This window comes from Brassica oleracea, chromosome C3 (genome assembly GCF_000695525.1).
Source record: "Brassica oleracea var. oleracea cultivar TO1000 chromosome C3, BOL, whole genome shotgun sequence".
Taxonomy (NCBI): Eukaryota; Viridiplantae; Streptophyta; class Magnoliopsida; order Brassicales; family Brassicaceae; genus Brassica; species Brassica oleracea.
This window is the reverse complement of record NC_027750.1, coordinates 23376681-23393188: the sequence shown is the minus strand read 5'-3', so window position 1 is coordinate 23393188 and position 16508 is coordinate 23376681. Positions and strand designations below refer to the sequence as shown.

Genomic DNA, 16508 nt, shown 5'->3' with positions numbered 1-16508 from the left:
CTCCCATCTTGATTCACTACATCTTGGACAGCTGACTGCATCCTCAAACTCTTTTCTATACAAAATGCAGTTATTCTTGCAGACGTGGATGACATCATACCCAAAACCAAATTGTTTCAGAAACTTCTTCATCTCATCTGTAGACTTAGGTAGAACGTTTTCACCGGGAAGCAGATCATGAACTAGGGACAGAAGCTGATCGAAATAGTTCTCAGACATCCCACTCTTCACATTTATCCTGTAAGGTCCCATGATTGCAGCAACCTTCGTAAATTTCAGACAGTTTGGGTACAACGGAGTTTCTGCATCCTTTAACTTCTTTCTAAACTCAACTTCTTCTGGTGTATCAGTGCCCTCAAACACTCCAGCATTCTCCTCTGCGTATCCTTCGCTGCCTTGACTTCGCATGAAGGTTGTTCTGAACAAGTCGTAAGCCTCATTTTCAGGCCAGATCACATTAGCTGACTTATCAGGTCTTGTCTCCCCGTGTTTAGACCAAAACTTACAGCTCTTGTACTTCTCATCCATTCCTCTAATCACCAGGTGCTCGAAAACTTTCTCACTAGATTGATGGCAGACATTGCGACAATCAACACAATGGCAGAACATTTCATCTGGATCACCAAAACGTTTTGATGAAGAAGACACGAACTCACTAGCTCCTTTCTCATACTCAAGGCTATTCCTGTATGGTTAAAACAAGTGAGAACTAAACACTGAGACTTAAAAAATTTAAAAGAACAAGTGAAGTTAATACCTTGGTAACCAGACCCAAGATTTATCCATGATACAGCTCCGACCAAATGAACATACAAGAGTCTCACTTTATCAAGCCAGAACAACAAAACAATAAGGGATTTAACAGCAAAACAAAACGGGATTTCTCACCTTAAAAAAATCTCTTCGGATTTAAATTAGAGTCTCCTACAAAAGAAGACAATGTTGTTAAGTAAGATACAAGATTTTACAGAAATGAACAAGTAAAAGAGAAACCCAGAAATTGAAAAGAACAAATACCTTAAGCCAAAGCTATCAGAAAATAAAGGTTCCTGCAAACGAGTATGCAAAACCGATTCAATTAAACATGCAATAACCCTAAATCAGTTATAGAGAAGAGATAAATCGATTTTCAATCGATTAGGATAGAAAAGAGATGAAACCCGAGTTCACCTTCGATGGAATCGGAAAGGATTTCAATCAAAGGGGATTTCAATAAGAGTTAATCCACGTTGAGTAATCGTTGGAGCGGAGGAATTGAGAATGAAAATTCGAGTGAAAGAGATTGAGGTCGAGTCTATCGAGCAAATGGAGGCAAAGCGTTAGATGGAGAGTGAAGAACAAAGAGAGAGAGGGAAGAACGAAACCCTACTAATTTGGGATTAATTTTGGATTCTAATTGGGTTTTAGGAGCCAAATTATTTCTAAGTGTCGCGGTCATTACCGCGTAATCAAGCATAACACTTTTATTTTTAATCTGCTATATTAATTAAGCGTCTTCTTTCAAACCATACGCTTAATTATGATTTTTCAACTCGAAACTGTAACATAACGTTTGGAAATATACAACCGCTATCTTTAAAACACGAGTATAACTACCATAGCGCAATCGAAAAAAACGCTATTCCGGTCTGCTATTAAAACACATTTTTCTTGTAGTGATGTATGCAATAGTGATTGCACGTGGGCTAACTAATACAAATGGCCTTAGTCCATAATTCTAATGTGATTAGAATTAGGTTTCATGCACGTTATATAAGGTCATACCATTGACGTTTTGTGCGATATACAAAAACTCACAAAAATAAACGTGACGACTAAAACCCTAAAGAGACAAAAAGAGTTTGTCAAGGCTTTGAGATTTGATCTCAACGGTACTAGCATCCCATATCGATCCAGTTCATATGCGTGTGGATACCGGTAGAGACACAAAATTTGGAGTGCTCTAAATCTTGACTTGGTTTGTTTGTCTTTCCGCTGCAAAACTTCCAGGTATATTTGAGACCCTAAGATCTAAGTTTATTTCATTATTGACATGAGATTACGGTAGAGGCACAACGTTTGGAGTGCTTGAAATCTCGACTTGGTTTATTCATTTTTCCGCTGCGAGTAACCAGGTATATCCGAAACTATAGATCTAGATTTATTTCAGTATTTTGCATGAGATCTAGGCAAACAGAATTCATAAGTAGATTTATAAATTGTTATAAACTGGTACGAATTCCAACAGTGGTATCAGAGCCTACTTGCATAATACTGAAAATAAATTGAGATAGCTTCAATTTGTTTATAGAGGTATACACGTTCGTTGTTAGTTTGTTTATGAACAAAAGAAATTATGTTTGATCTGATATATCCAGCTAATTCAATTAATCAGTTGCAAGTGATTTAAGAATATCTAGATATACGCGTTGTCATGTGATGATTATGTATGTTGTTTACACATGGTTTATGCATACATATATAATTTAAAGAAAGCACTCGTGTTATTGTAATACTTGTTAACTTTATTTTAGATAAAGTAATATGTATCATTGAATCATGTGGTTGTGTGATCGTCACCGAGAATTGGTTTCTGAAACCGATTATTCAAACAACATGCGCACGTCAAAGAAATTGATTATGTATAATTGATTTCAGAAGTCAATGTGTGTTATTGTAACCTAGTTGGTCAGATTCTGTGTAACCTTTTAAACCTGTTAAACCAGTTCTCTAGTTTATTTGGTTAGCTTGACCGATTCGATTCGATCGTTTCTGTCTCTATGATTTAGAATTCTAATTTGATTAGATTTTAAAATTAATATAATTATTCATAATCCAATTAAAGTACATATAAGATATGTATTAGTTATATTTATCTTTTATATTTGATATAAAATTTTAAATATAAAGTTAAATTGGATAAAATTAATTCCTCAATTAGTTTCAAGTATTTTTGATGTCTACCCAATTTTATCAACCATCAAGGCTTGTTTCGTTGTAAGATGTGCTTGCCAAAGCAAGGTATCTGCAATTACATGAGTGAGGTGGATGATAACGGTTACCATATGAAACAAGATTGGTTTACTTGACTAGGCTATCAAAACGGTTTTGGGCTTAGAGACATAGGTTGGATAAGACATAAGATGATGTCTGACAACCAATAATTATATTAGATTTAATTAGCAAAGTGTTGCTTACCTAAATAGCTTTATATTCGGGCGATGAGCCAAAGCTCACTCGGATTTTAGTAAAATATGGATTTTGGATTATTATATTCATTTGAGGAAAATGTTTTGAATATAATATGAGTTTTCTTAATTGTTGAGGTTTCTCTAATTCCTGAACTTCATATTAATATTCGCTATTATTCTATTCCAGCAATGTTAACTTTTCACAAACCATTTCATTCCAATATGCCCTTGAGAAGGACAAATTGAATGAATCAAATTTCCTCCATTAGTGTCGAAACCCGAGAATTGTTCTCAAGCAAAAGTTCAAACCCTACTTGGAAGATCTGAAAAAAAAAAGACTTTTGAAACATCGTCTAGGGGTATTAATGTTATAGAAACAAATGTTACTACTTCTGGCTCTACTTCTTGGGTATTGGATACCGGCTGTGGTGCTCATATTTGTACGAATATGAATGGCCTAAGCAACAGTAGAATTTTGGAGAAAGTACAAGTGGACCTACGCTTGGGAAATGGAGCAAGGGTTGTTGCATTAGCTGTGGGAACATTTCACTTGTCTTTACCTTCAGGCTTGGTTTTAGAACTTAAGAATTGCTACTATGTACCTGCTTTAAGTAGGAATATTATTTTCATTCCTTGTTTGGATTTGGAAGAATTTCAGTTTTCGATCAAAAACAAATGTTGTTCTTTTGATCGTAATGATATCTTTTATGGTAGCTGTCCATTAGAGAATGAACTTTATATTCTAGACCAAAGCATGCCTGTCTATAATATCAGTACCAAAAGATTCAAGTCTAACGACTCAAATCAGACTTTTCTTTGGCATTTCTTTGGCATTGTCGTTTGGGCCACATAAATAAGAAACACATTCAAAAGCTTCATAGTGATGGACTTTTGAGCTCATTTGATTATGAATCATATGAAAAATGTGAATCTTATTTATTGGGTAAAATGGCTAAGGCTCCTTTTACTGGACACGGTGAAAGAAAGAGCCAAAGACTTATTGGAACTTATACATACTGATGTATGTGGACTAATGAGTATAAATGCTAGAGGAAACTATCAGTGCTTCATTACATTTACTGACGAATTCAGTAGATATGGTTATGTTCATCTAATGAAATATAAGTCTGAATCTTTTGAAAAGTTCAAAGAATTTCCGAATGAAGTACAAAATCAGCTTGACAAGAAAATAAAATCTCTTCGATTTGATCGAGGTGCAGAATATTTGAGTCAAGCGTTTAATGATCATCTGAGAGAATGTGAAATTTTTCCACAACTCACTCCTCTAGGAACACCACAATGGAATGGTGTGTCCGAAAGGAGAAATCGAACTTTATTAGATATAGTTCGGTCTATGATGAGTCATACAGATCTTCCACCATCTTTTTGGAGATACGTTCTAGAAATGTCTGCGTTTACGCTAAATAGATGTCCATCAAAATCAGTTGGGAAGACACCATATGAGATGTGGACTGGAAATGTTCCAAATCTGTCTTTTATGAAAATTTGAGGTTCTAATGCTTATGTCAAACGTATGTTTACAGATAAGCTTGGACCTAAATCTGATGAATGCTACTTCATTGGTTGTCCTAAAGAAATCAAAAGTTATTACTTTTACTACCCCACCGAGAACAAAGTGTTTGTTGCTCATAGTGGTGTTTTTCTTGAGAGAGAATTTCTTTCTAAGAAGAACAGTGGGAGTAAAGCACAACTCGAAGAAGTTCGAGAAACACAGGAGATGGTTTCATCATCTTAGGAAGATGATCAATTAGATTTACGAAGAGTCGTAGAATCTACACATGTGGAACCTGGAGTGTGTAGGTCCGAAAGGACTCGTCACGAACCTGATAGATATGAGGTTTGGGTGGCGAATCATCATGATCTTTTGATAATAGAAAGTGATGAACCTACGTCCTTTGAGGAAGCTATGATGGCCCCTGACTCCAATATATTGCTTGAAGCAAGCATCTCGGAGTTGGAATCTTCGTTTTAATGAGGCAATCAAAGAGTTTGATTTCACTAGAAATAAAGAAGAACCTTGCGTTTACAAGAAGACTAGTGGGAGCACTGTTTTCCTTGGTGTTGTATGTAGATGACATACTTTGAGGTTGTTTCTTAATGAAAGACATGGAAAAAGCTACATATATCCTTGGAATAAGAATCTATAAAGATAGATTAAATAAGACTATTAGATTATTTCAAGATACTTATATCGATAAGGTCTTACATAGATTCGAGATGTATGATTCCAAGAAACGCTTTTTGCCAATGTCTCACGGCATAACTCTTACCAAGACTCAGTGTCCTTCGACACAGGATTAGCGAGAGAGCATGAGTAAAATCCCATATGCTTCTACTAAAGGATCTATCATGTATGCCAATTTTTTTTTAAATGACAAAGGTGATTTTCGATGACGAGTTGGTTTCATCTTTTGCCTTAATGGAGAGTGGTGGGTTGTAAGAGTTCTAAGCAAAGCACCATAGTATAGTCTCAATGGATGCAAATGTTGTTGATCCATTGACCAAGCCTCTTCCATGGCCTAAGTATGAGAGTCATACTGCAGCCATGGGTACTAAGTATCTTAAGATATGATCTTGATTTTAGTGGGAAGCTTTATGTTTATGATATGATGTTCATATTGACATACATTTGATTATGTAGTCAAAATAATGAAATTGTTTCATATTTATTTGATTATTGGATAATTAAATAAAAGTCCCAAAATAATTTATATCATTCTTATAGGTCATCAAGTACGTGACTTGATCATGGAACCCTATTAGTGAAAATGGCATAAATTATTGAGGTCTCAAGTCAAGGTTGTTAACATGAGACATTAATAACTAAGAATGACTAGTATGTGAGGTGATTGATGACTAAGTTTCATAGAGTCATTCAATATGTGGTATTGAAGTCAATCACATGGATATGTGTTAGAGAACACATGATCAGACTGAACCGCTAATGAGAACTCTACAAGATTGTTATATGAGTGTCATAAGAGTTTCTCATTACGACTATAGAGTATAGTCCTTAGACCTGTGTTCGTCATGATTCTCTACTTGTGCATTAGTTCACTTTAACCTTGTCAAACGTCAGCCGTAACTGGTGATTATAAAGGCATTGATTAGGTGTTCTATGAAGTTTGTAAGGAACATGGATGGAACAAGATGGGATTTGTCTCTCCCATATAACGGAAGACAAATATCTCTAGGCCTATCGAAGATTTGATACAAAAAATGCATGGACGTGCTCAAACGAGGTGAATGTCAGTCGTTTGTTTGATCAGTATAAATCAGAGTTCGATAAACATGATCTAGCTTGATAAGGATGACACTAGTTCTTGTCTTATGCTGAGATCGAGATGTCCGAACCTGCAGAGACGAGATCTCTACTCCTAGAACCTTTGCTTGTGGTTTGGGGCACCGTAGCTCACCTTTCACTAAAAAGAAGGTGGTGCAGCCAGGTTAAGAAGTTGCTAACATGGGCTCCCCCTATATTAGGTGGTTATAATGTTTTGCTAGGAACCGCTTATAATCTATGAATTGAGAATTCATTACTAATATTATATGATCCTATAGGGTCACACACCTAAGCGAATTGGATTAATTTACATATATGATATATAATTTACGGTTTGGGGCACCGTAGCTCACCTTTCACTAAAAAGAAGGTGGTGCAGCCAGGTTAAGAAGTTGCTAACATGGGCTACCCCTGCCCTTCAGCGTCCCATTTTCCGCAAATACATTGATTTATTCATTGCGCCCAATCGGACGCTTTTGTGCGATATACAAAAACACACAAAAATAAACGTGACGGCTAAAACCCTAAAGAAAGAAAAAGAGTTTGTCAAGGCTTTGAGATTTGATCTCAACGGTACTAGCATCCCGTATCGATCCAGTTAGTATGCGTGTGGATACCGGTAGAGGCACAATGTTTGGAGTGCTCTAAATCTCGACTTGGTTTGTTTGTCTTTCCGCTGTAAAACTTCCGGTATATTTGAGACCCTAAGATCTAAGTTTATTTCAGTATTGACATGAGATTCTAGGCAAATTGAATTCATAGGTTGATTTATAAATTGTTATAAACCGGTATGAATTCCAACATATATAATTTTATGAGATTTTTTGGTGGTTCATCTTCACGTTCATTAACCGCTGTCGCCGTCATCGAAAATCTCCACTCCTCTCGAACTGTTCACCGGCTACACATCACTTCTTTAAGGATCGAGGTTCTTCAAACCGACACATATACTTCTTGATGGCTGGAGAATTTCATTGAAAGCTATGAAAAGCATTGTGATGGGAAATTGGGAATGGGTAATGATATGTCGTATATCCTCTTCTTGACCATACACTACTCCTCCTAACCACATAACTTTTAACCTTTACCACTTAACTTCAGCCGTTCCCCACAAATCCTCTAGCCTTGTCACAATTCCTCAGCCTCTAACTACAGCAACCTTGACCACAATAACCACCAACACTCTGTGTCGCCTTACCACATCACCCCATAACCCCGTCCACATCAATATTTCTCCAGACCACATACTTCAACTTTTACAAACACCAGCCATCAAAGTAATCTAAAAATAAAACAATCTAACGGTCCTGCTAGAAACCCATAACTCCATAAATCTGTCACATATTAATTGACTAAACAAAGAACGTAACTAGTGTTGATAATCTAACGAGAATAATGTTTTTTAGTCTATGCTTTCTATTTCCAAGAAAAGATAATTTTGTCAAGAAAAAAACAAAAGCTAATCCAAAGTACACTACCAGCATAAAGTATGTTAAATTGTAAGGATCCGTGACCAAAATATGTCTATATGTTAATCTCTCTTCATCTAGCTATCTTTCTTTTTCTATTAACGTGGAATATTTTTATGAGTTTTAGTTTGATATTTATCTGTTTTACTTGGTAACTTTACCGTTTCAAATTAGTAAGGTTGTGAATTTCATGATTATGGTATTGTAGATTACTGAAGGCTACAATATTGATCTAGGTAAAGAAAGTTACAAGCCCATTAAAAAGCCTAACCACTAAAAAAGGGGCCGTAAACTCTTTTTCCTCTTTGCTTTTTAACCAACCTTACCAAACCGCTGTTTAACTACAATCCGACATGAGTGTAGTTTATGTCTAAACGCGAGGGTAAACCAGTCTTCTCAATTACAAACATCAATCTCTCCCCTCTTTTTTTTTTTTAGCCTCCCTCCTCCTCCCCCTCCACCTTCATCTTCTTCTTCTTCCTTTCGTTAAAAAGCCATTGTAGATCGATCCACAAACCTCAGTGTCTCCGTCGACTACGGAGACTCGTCGACTTCTACCGGTAATCTCTATTTCTCTCTCTACAGATCTGTAAAATGCTTTAACCCTCTCTCTCGATCTCTACCCTCCCTCCTTAGATGCAAATGATTGTTCATTTAATGAATGAGATCTCATAACATTTAGTTACCATATTGTATAATAAAAGATGTTACTAAGTTTGTTCTTAATTGATCTCTCAGGCCCCAAAGATTGGATCCATCCATTGCGTTGTTGTTCGATGTCTCGCTCCCAGAACGAGGAGTTTCAGCAATGGTGGAATAAGCAGCGGAACAGAGACCACGACGGCGGCGACGACGAAGCATTCCTCACCGTCGAAATCCGAACTCCGGCCGTTGACCCGACGGACAAAGATCGGATCCGGACACGGACCCTCCGCCAGCTCTCCCGCCTCTACCTCCTCAGGCTCAAGCAGCTCGCCTCCTCCTCCGTCTGGATAGCCTCCTCCTTCCTCCACCTCCTCCGCACCGCCAACCGCCGCATCGCCAACGACAATCCCCCCTCTTCGACCTCCTCCGCGAGGCTGTACCGTCTGATCAAGGCCTTCTTGGTCCTCGTCGTCCTCCTCCTCTGCTTCGAGCTCGCCGCCTACTTCAAAGGGTGGCACTTCACGCCTCCCTCGGTTGCCTCCGCCGAGGCCGCCGTGGAGGTGGCTTACGCTTGGTGGCTCGAGATCAGGGCGTCTTACTTGGCGCCGCCGCTTCAGAGCTTGACTAATGTCTGCATTGTCCTCTTCTTGATTCAATCTGTGGACCGTCTGGTGCTTGTGCTTGGATGCTTCTGGATCAAGCTCCGTAGGATTAAGCCTGTTGCGGCTATGGAGTACCCGGCTAAACCGGTTGGAGAAGGGATTAGATTGGAGGATTATCCTATGGTGCTTGTGCAGATCCCTATGTGCAATGAGAAAGAGGTGAGCATTTGAATCTTGACTTATTGAATCAAGGAATCAAGCATTTGTAGTTAGGATTATGAAGCATTCGCCTATAGCCCCGAAATTTAATGAAAAATTTACATATATATATATATAGGCCCTTAAATATTTTTGTAAAAGTTTTATATAAACTTTCACTAAATCGTCTATATTCTCCAAAATCTCAGGACCGGCTCACAAGATTTCTGTTTTTTTTTTTAGTTATTGCAGTTCTTGTTTTGTTACCTAATCTAGTTGGTGTGACTTTTGCAGGTTTACCAACAGTCCATTGGAGCGGTGTGTATGCTTGACTGGCCGAAAGAGAGAATGCTGATCCAGATTCTTGATGACTCAAGTGAGTTAGATGTTCAGGTGCTTATAAAGGCTGAAGTACAGAAATGGCAGCAAAGGGGTGTTCGGATAGTGTACAGACACCGTCTCATTCGCACTGGTTACAAGGCTGGAAACCTCAAAGCTGCAATGAACTGTGAATACGTCAAAGATTACGAGTTTGTCGCCATATTTGATGCAGATTTCCAGCCCCCTGCAGAGTTTTTGAAGAAAACTGTGCCTCATTTCAAGGTTAATCATTCACTTTTTAAAATATTTGGCTCATAATAAGTTTTGCTTCACATCATCAGTTCGTTACAGTTGATAGTGTCAAGCAAAGAAATCTCTAGATAGTGATTATGCGCTTCAGGCGGGTGCCTAGACCGATTTTTTTTTTTTGAACATCTAGACCGTTTTTAAATTAAAAAAAAAATCATTCTAGAAAAATAGCTTCGTTTATCTTTGAGATTACAGATTTTTCTTACATTTTAGTTGAAGGTTTACACTTGGAACAATGGTACCACTAGCCTTTCTGACATGATATATGTTTATTCCAGGGGAGAGAAGACTTAGCCTTGGTCCAAACACGGTGGGCCTTTGTGAACAAAGACGAAAACTTGCTAACAAGGCTACAGAACATAAACTTGTCTTTCCACTTCGAAGTCGAACAACAAGTTAACGGTGTCTTTATCAACTTCTTTGGCTTCAATGGAACTGCTGGTGTTTGGAGAATCAAAGCCCTGGAGGATTGTGGTGGTTGGTTGGAGCGAACAACTGTTGAAGACATGGATATAGCTGTCCGTGCTCATCTTTGTGGATGGAAGTTCATCTATCTCAATGACGTCAAGGTACTTTGTGTTTTTGCTTAGAAGTTTACCTTTTCATTCTCCAGCTCTTTAATATCATACCATTTACACACAGTGTCTCTGTGAGCTTCCGGAGTCCTATGAGGCGTACAAGAAGCAGCAGTACCGTTGGCATTCAGGTCCAATGCAACTGTTCCGTTTGTGTTTCATGGACATTCTTCGCTCAAAGGTGAGGTTGATGATTGATTATATTTTGAGATTGTTGTAGAGTTTGGTCTGATCTTTTTCTACTTGCAGGTGAGTGTAGGCAAGAAAGCTAATATGATATTTCTCTTCTTCTTGCTAAGGAAGCTTATCTTACCATTCTACTCATTCACTCTCTTCTGCGTCATTCTCCCATTGACAATGTTCTTCCCAGAAGCTAACTTACCGTCGTGGGTCGTTTGCTACATCCCCGGGATCATGTCCATCTTAAACATCATCCCAGCCCCAAGATCTTTCCCTTTCATCGTCCCTTACCTCTTGTTTGAAAACACAATGTCTGTCACCAAGTTTGGAGCCATGATCTCGGGTTTGTTCAAGTTTGGAAGCTCTTACGAGTGGGTGGTCACCAAGAAGCTGGGGAGATCCTCTGAGGCTGATCTGATTGCCTACGCGGAGTCAGGCTCTTTGGTTGAGTCCACGAATATTCAAAGATCGTCATCTGATTCGGGTTTAACCGAGCTAAGCAAGCTAGGAGCGGCTAAGAAAGCTGGGAAGACTAAAAGAAACCGTCTGTACAGAACAGAGATTGCTTTGGCTTTCATCCTCTTGGCTGCCTCGGTGAGAAGCTTGTTGTCTGCGCAAGGGATACACTTCTACTTCCTCTTGTTCCAAGGACTCACTTTTGTGATTGTTGGTCTGGATTTGATCGGAGAACAGGTCAGTTAGTTTTATATAAAAACACCCCTTTCCTCGTTTTGAAACTACATTTGCAACCCATACAAGTTGAAGAACAGAAAAGAAGAGAGAGAAGCTCAAGAGCAAAGTCAGGAGGATGAAACCAACTCAGATATGGATTCTTGCTGGTCCTTTCTACATAAAAAAAAAGAAAAACAATTCATTTTTTAAAAGTTTTTTTTTTGTCTTATGATACTCTTTACCTGTGATGGTTTAGATTTCTTTCGTTTTGTTTTACGGATAGTATTAGGGGGAAGTGGCAGAAAGAAAGGCTTTGATGATGATGACCTCTCTTTGTTGTGGTCTTAAGCCGAAAAGACTTGACTACCGATTTAGATATTTGTTGTAATGCCACACTCAATTCTTTTGAGTAATTTGTTGTTGTTTCTTTCTCCAGGATTCATCTATACTTTTTGAACTCAATTGTTTTTCTTGTTTTTTTTTTTCCAATTTGGGGAATTTTCCATGTTCTTTTAAAATCAATTTTGTGATAATTTCTCAAGTATGAATGCCAAATCAATATTTTTTTTAATGTTATTAGTTCCTATAAATTAATTTATTATAAGAGCATCTCCAAGAGACAATATCCAAGAGACACTTTGTTTTTGGCTCTACAAAAAGAAACTTCGAAACTTTAGATTTGAAGTTTTGAATAGTGAAACTCTATATTAAACTTCAAAATCAGTTTTACTTCTCAAACTTCAAATCTAAAGTTTCATATTTTAAATTGCATTTTGGTCCTTATAATTACACGTCACATTTATAATCTTTAAATATTTTCTCGTTTATTCTATTAATCCATAAAAAAATCATATCTCATAAAAATTTCAATTTTTTATTATAAATTTAAGTTTTACACAAAAAATTAAACACAACTTTAAAATAAAATTTAAAATATTTTAAACTACATTTAGACAACAACAATACAAAAAAACTTAACCACAATTTTTTTTCAAAAATTACATTTCAAAAATTACATGAAGACATAACTATTACCCAAATTTAAATATTACAACACTAGTAGTCATGTAAATTTGATCCAGAACCTCCAAAATCTCTAAAATATTGGCCAAATAAATTTTGTGTAACCGAAGATAGTTTTTGTTATGATGTTTATTTCGTACGCTTCTTTTTTATCATATCAAATGTATTCACTGAGTTTTAATATCATTGATAGAAGTTAAGTCTTTTAGTAATATTTATTTTCCTCTTTTACTTTCTTATTCAGATCTAATGTATTTACAAAAGTTTAAAATCTTCAATAATTTTTAGTTTGTGATCTACAAATTAAAAATAAAGAGAGTCATTTTTCTCCCAGATATACTAGTTGATCATATATGTATTACAAAAATAGTTTTATGGAATAATATGGTATTTTTTGGAAGTTTAATATTAATTATGTTATTTCTATTTGAAATTGTATTTTAATATAACATTTTATTAGTTAATATTTTTGTAATATTTTTATATATGTGTTTAGTTATTTACATAATTTTTATGAATTTAAATTAATTATGACAAATATAAGGACCTTAAGATAAAATATAAATAGTTTTAAAGTTAAATTTAAAGTTTTGCTTTTGGAAAAAAACATTTTTAAATTTTAAATATAGAGTTTGGAAACTTCAAAATATTCTAATTGCATACATTATGATAAAACCATTTCTATAGTTTTTTTTGTTTCGAAGTAAAATATAAAAATGGCTTTTGTACTGGGGGCCTACTAGCTATATTTACGACTTTATTGATTTATAGGTATAATTGTAATGTTTGTCCAAAAAAGAAAAAAAAGGGTATTATTGTAATGAAACATGAGATCTAAAGAGCATAATGTCACGTCACATCGCTAAAGCATCATCAGAACGTTACTCTCTTTTTCTTCCTCAACTCTCATTGAACATTTACTTCTTTATTACAAGACGACCGTTGAGATTTGTCTAGAATTAATACACAAATCAACACTGTCTTGTATGAGTATTTATATACATAACCTTTTCATCACATCAATCTCATTATCTGAATCAACATCAATACATTTTTTTCAACGAACTTAAGTGATAATTTGTAGTATACGATTGTTTCCTCATTCGGTGACACCTGAGAGTTAAATTAAAATCATCTGATAACAGTTCATCATTTACTCATCTAGCTAATTTACCTAAGTAGCATTAGGTGCCCATACGATTACTATATCAGCTAGACTGAAAATAGGAATTAAAACATGATTGATTCTAACAGAGTAACAGTCTTTTTAATCAACGTTAAAACCCCTCGGTTACACTTAATATCAACCGTTAAGACTAATCTGTGCTCATGCATCATGTAACATCCTGACAAAACAAATTTATTATAAAAAGTAAGTATTCATAGGGCACTGTTGAATAAATCTACTCATGCATCATGTAAATACAGTAGAGATACGGTACATTGTATAAATACATCTGTATACAAACTTAACTAATACAGTACGTTGTATTATCATTTAAATTTAATCCTCAAATTAGATTATTTTTCTTTGGTGTGGGGAACATGTATGTTAACCCTGCCCGTTAAATATCTCCACTCTTCTCTCGTACGTCTTACTACATCTACATCTACTTGCTCTCTTCAGACAACAAGAAGAAGAGTTCTCAGTTAACATCATGAGTGTTCTACATCTCCTCGCTCTGTCTCTGCTCGTATCTGTTTCAGGTAAAACCTCTCTAGAACCACCTCCATTAATGTCGGTTTTAACATCTTCTTTATCTCTGTCTTGTCCACAGGAGCAAAGTTCTCAGGCCGACCAGGAGTCAACTACGGCCAGCTAGGAGACAACCTCCCGTCTCCGTCAGACTCAGTCAAGCTCATCCAATCCCTAAACGCAAAACGTGTTAAGCTCTACGACGCCAACCCAGCCATCCTCGCCGCATTAAACGCCACCGACATCGCCGTCTCCGTCATGGTCCCTAACGAGCTCATCGTCAACATCTCAAAATCGTCATCCCTCTCCGACGAGTGGATCCGATCCAACATCCTCCCGTTTCACCCCTCCACCAAGATCCGTTACCTCCTCGTCGGCAACGAGATCCTCACCTCCGCGGACTCCGAGCTCAAATCAGCTCTCGTTCCGGCGATGCGCAAGATCCAACGGTCGTTGAAGAAACTCGGCGTGAAGAAAGTCAAAGTGGGGACCACGCTCGCCGTCGACGTTCTCAAGACCTCGTTTCCTCCTTCGAGCGGCGAGTTCCGTTCGGATATTTCCGGTTCGGTTATGAAACCGATGCTACAGTTCCTAAACCGGACCAAATCTTTCCTCTTCGTTGACGTCTACCCGTACTTCCCATGGGCCCAAGATCCGGCCCATGTAGATCTCGGTTACGCGCTTTTCGAATCCACCAACGTCACCGTAACGGATCCCGCCACGAATCTCACCTACCACAACCTCTTCGACCAAATGATCGACGCTTTCGTCTTCGCCACGTCACGCCTCGGGTACCCGGATCTTCGAATCTGGGTCGCGGAAACGGGCTGGCCCAACAACGGCGACTACGACCAGATCGGAGCCAACGTCTACAACGCCGCGACTTACAACCGCAACGTCGTCAAAAAACTCTCCGCCGAGCCTCCGGTTGGAACTCCGGCGCGGCCCGGGAAGGTTCTCCCGTCGTTCATCTTCGCCTTGTTCAACGAGAATCAGAAAACGGGTCCGGGCACGGAGCGGCATTTCGGACTCTTGCATCCGAACGGGTCTCGGGTCTACGAGATTGAGTTGTCGGGGGAGACGACGGAGTACAAGGAGACGTTGCCGGCGCCGGAGAACAATGAGGTGTACAAAGGGAAGATATGGTGCGTGGTGGCTAAAGGAGCGAATTGGACTCAGCTTGGTGAAGCTCTATCGTACGCTTGCTCACAGGGGAATAATACTTGCGACCCGATTAAATCCGGAGGACCTTGTCATAAACCGGATTTAACCGTGTTGCATGCTAGCTACGCGTTTAGCTCTTATTGGGCTAGCTTTCGTAAGACCGGTGGGACTTGCTCGTTTAATGGCCTTGCCACTCAAACCATCAAAGATCCGAGTAAGTCATGTTCTCCGGTTTAGTAATTTTTGGATGTTTAAAGCGGATGTAGTTTGCTGAAATTATCTACGCTATTGTTGTTTGATCAGGCTTTGGACGTTGCGAGTTTCCGAGCGTGACACTGTGACGACTAACGAGTTACGACAGTGTCGAGAAGACAGGACTAGGAGGAAAGACCGCGCACGATGTTACTGCTTGATTAGTAGATTCGTCACGTGAAACCGTACGATGTTACGGCTTGATTACTAGAAACGGCACGTGATTACGGTTGGATGTTTTTAATGTGTTGTTTATTTAATTTGTTCCCCGGCGAATAATAAAAACTCATGAGTTGTAATAAATTCGTTTCTTCTGGTAACGTGACCGATTCCTTACGTCTAATCCCCTGTATATTATTTGCGAAACATTACCACTTTTTTTTGTAACACGTGTCATCACTAAGATGATTCTTAGAATTATTAGAGAAGTATATTGGTCCATCTAATTATATTATAAACTTTTTATTAAACTAACCATAAATTCATTATTAATGCCATTTATTATTTCCTTAAATAAAGATTACGGAATTACCTAATGTGGCTAAAGTATATATGACAATTAATGATTTTGAATAATAAAGATCTGATAAAAAATAATATATCTTCTATCAAATTTGTTTAATTTTAAACTATTAAAATAATTTAAAAAATCACAATAACCATATTATAAAAATTTAGATTTTTCTATATATGTTATATTTTGAATTTTAAAAAACGACTATAAATTACTAAAATTGTTAAAAGTCTCATATTCAAATTTTGCGATCCATGGTTTAAAATTTTTGTTATGACAAAATACAAATTATTACAAAATCATATAAATAAAAGTTTAATTTAATTAATCATTAAGATTTAAAATATATATGTATATATATCATTCTAAATTAAACTATAAACCATATTGAATAAATAAATATTTTAATTTCAA

The 16508-nt window shown here is 37.2% G+C and overlaps 2 protein-coding genes across 2 annotated transcripts; both read left to right on the top strand.

Annotated features, from left to right (window-relative positions):
• Positions 1-8304: 8304 nt before the first annotated feature.
• On the top strand, positions 8305-11872 carry LOC106335789 (probable xyloglucan glycosyltransferase 6). The gene is made up of 6 exons (XM_013774404.1): positions 8305-8503; positions 8682-9409; positions 9683-9991; positions 10297-10587; positions 10661-10774; positions 10843-11872. The coding sequence occupies exons 2-6, from the start codon at positions 8720-8722 to the stop codon at positions 11473-11475; spliced, it is 2037 nt and encodes a 678-aa protein (XP_013629858.1). The 5' UTR covers positions 8305-8503; positions 8682-8719; the 3' UTR covers positions 11476-11872.
• A 2127-nt stretch (positions 11873-13999) lies between these two features.
• LOC106328392 (probable glucan endo-1,3-beta-glucosidase A6) lies at positions 14000-15923 on the top strand. The gene is made up of 3 exons (XM_013766828.1): positions 14000-14175; positions 14247-15542; positions 15632-15923. Exons 1-3 carry the CDS (start codon positions 14127-14129, stop codon positions 15667-15669), a joined length of 1383 nt encoding a protein of 460 aa, XP_013622282.1. The 5' UTR covers positions 14000-14126; the 3' UTR covers positions 15670-15923.
• The last annotated feature ends 585 nt before the right edge of the window (positions 15924-16508 follow it).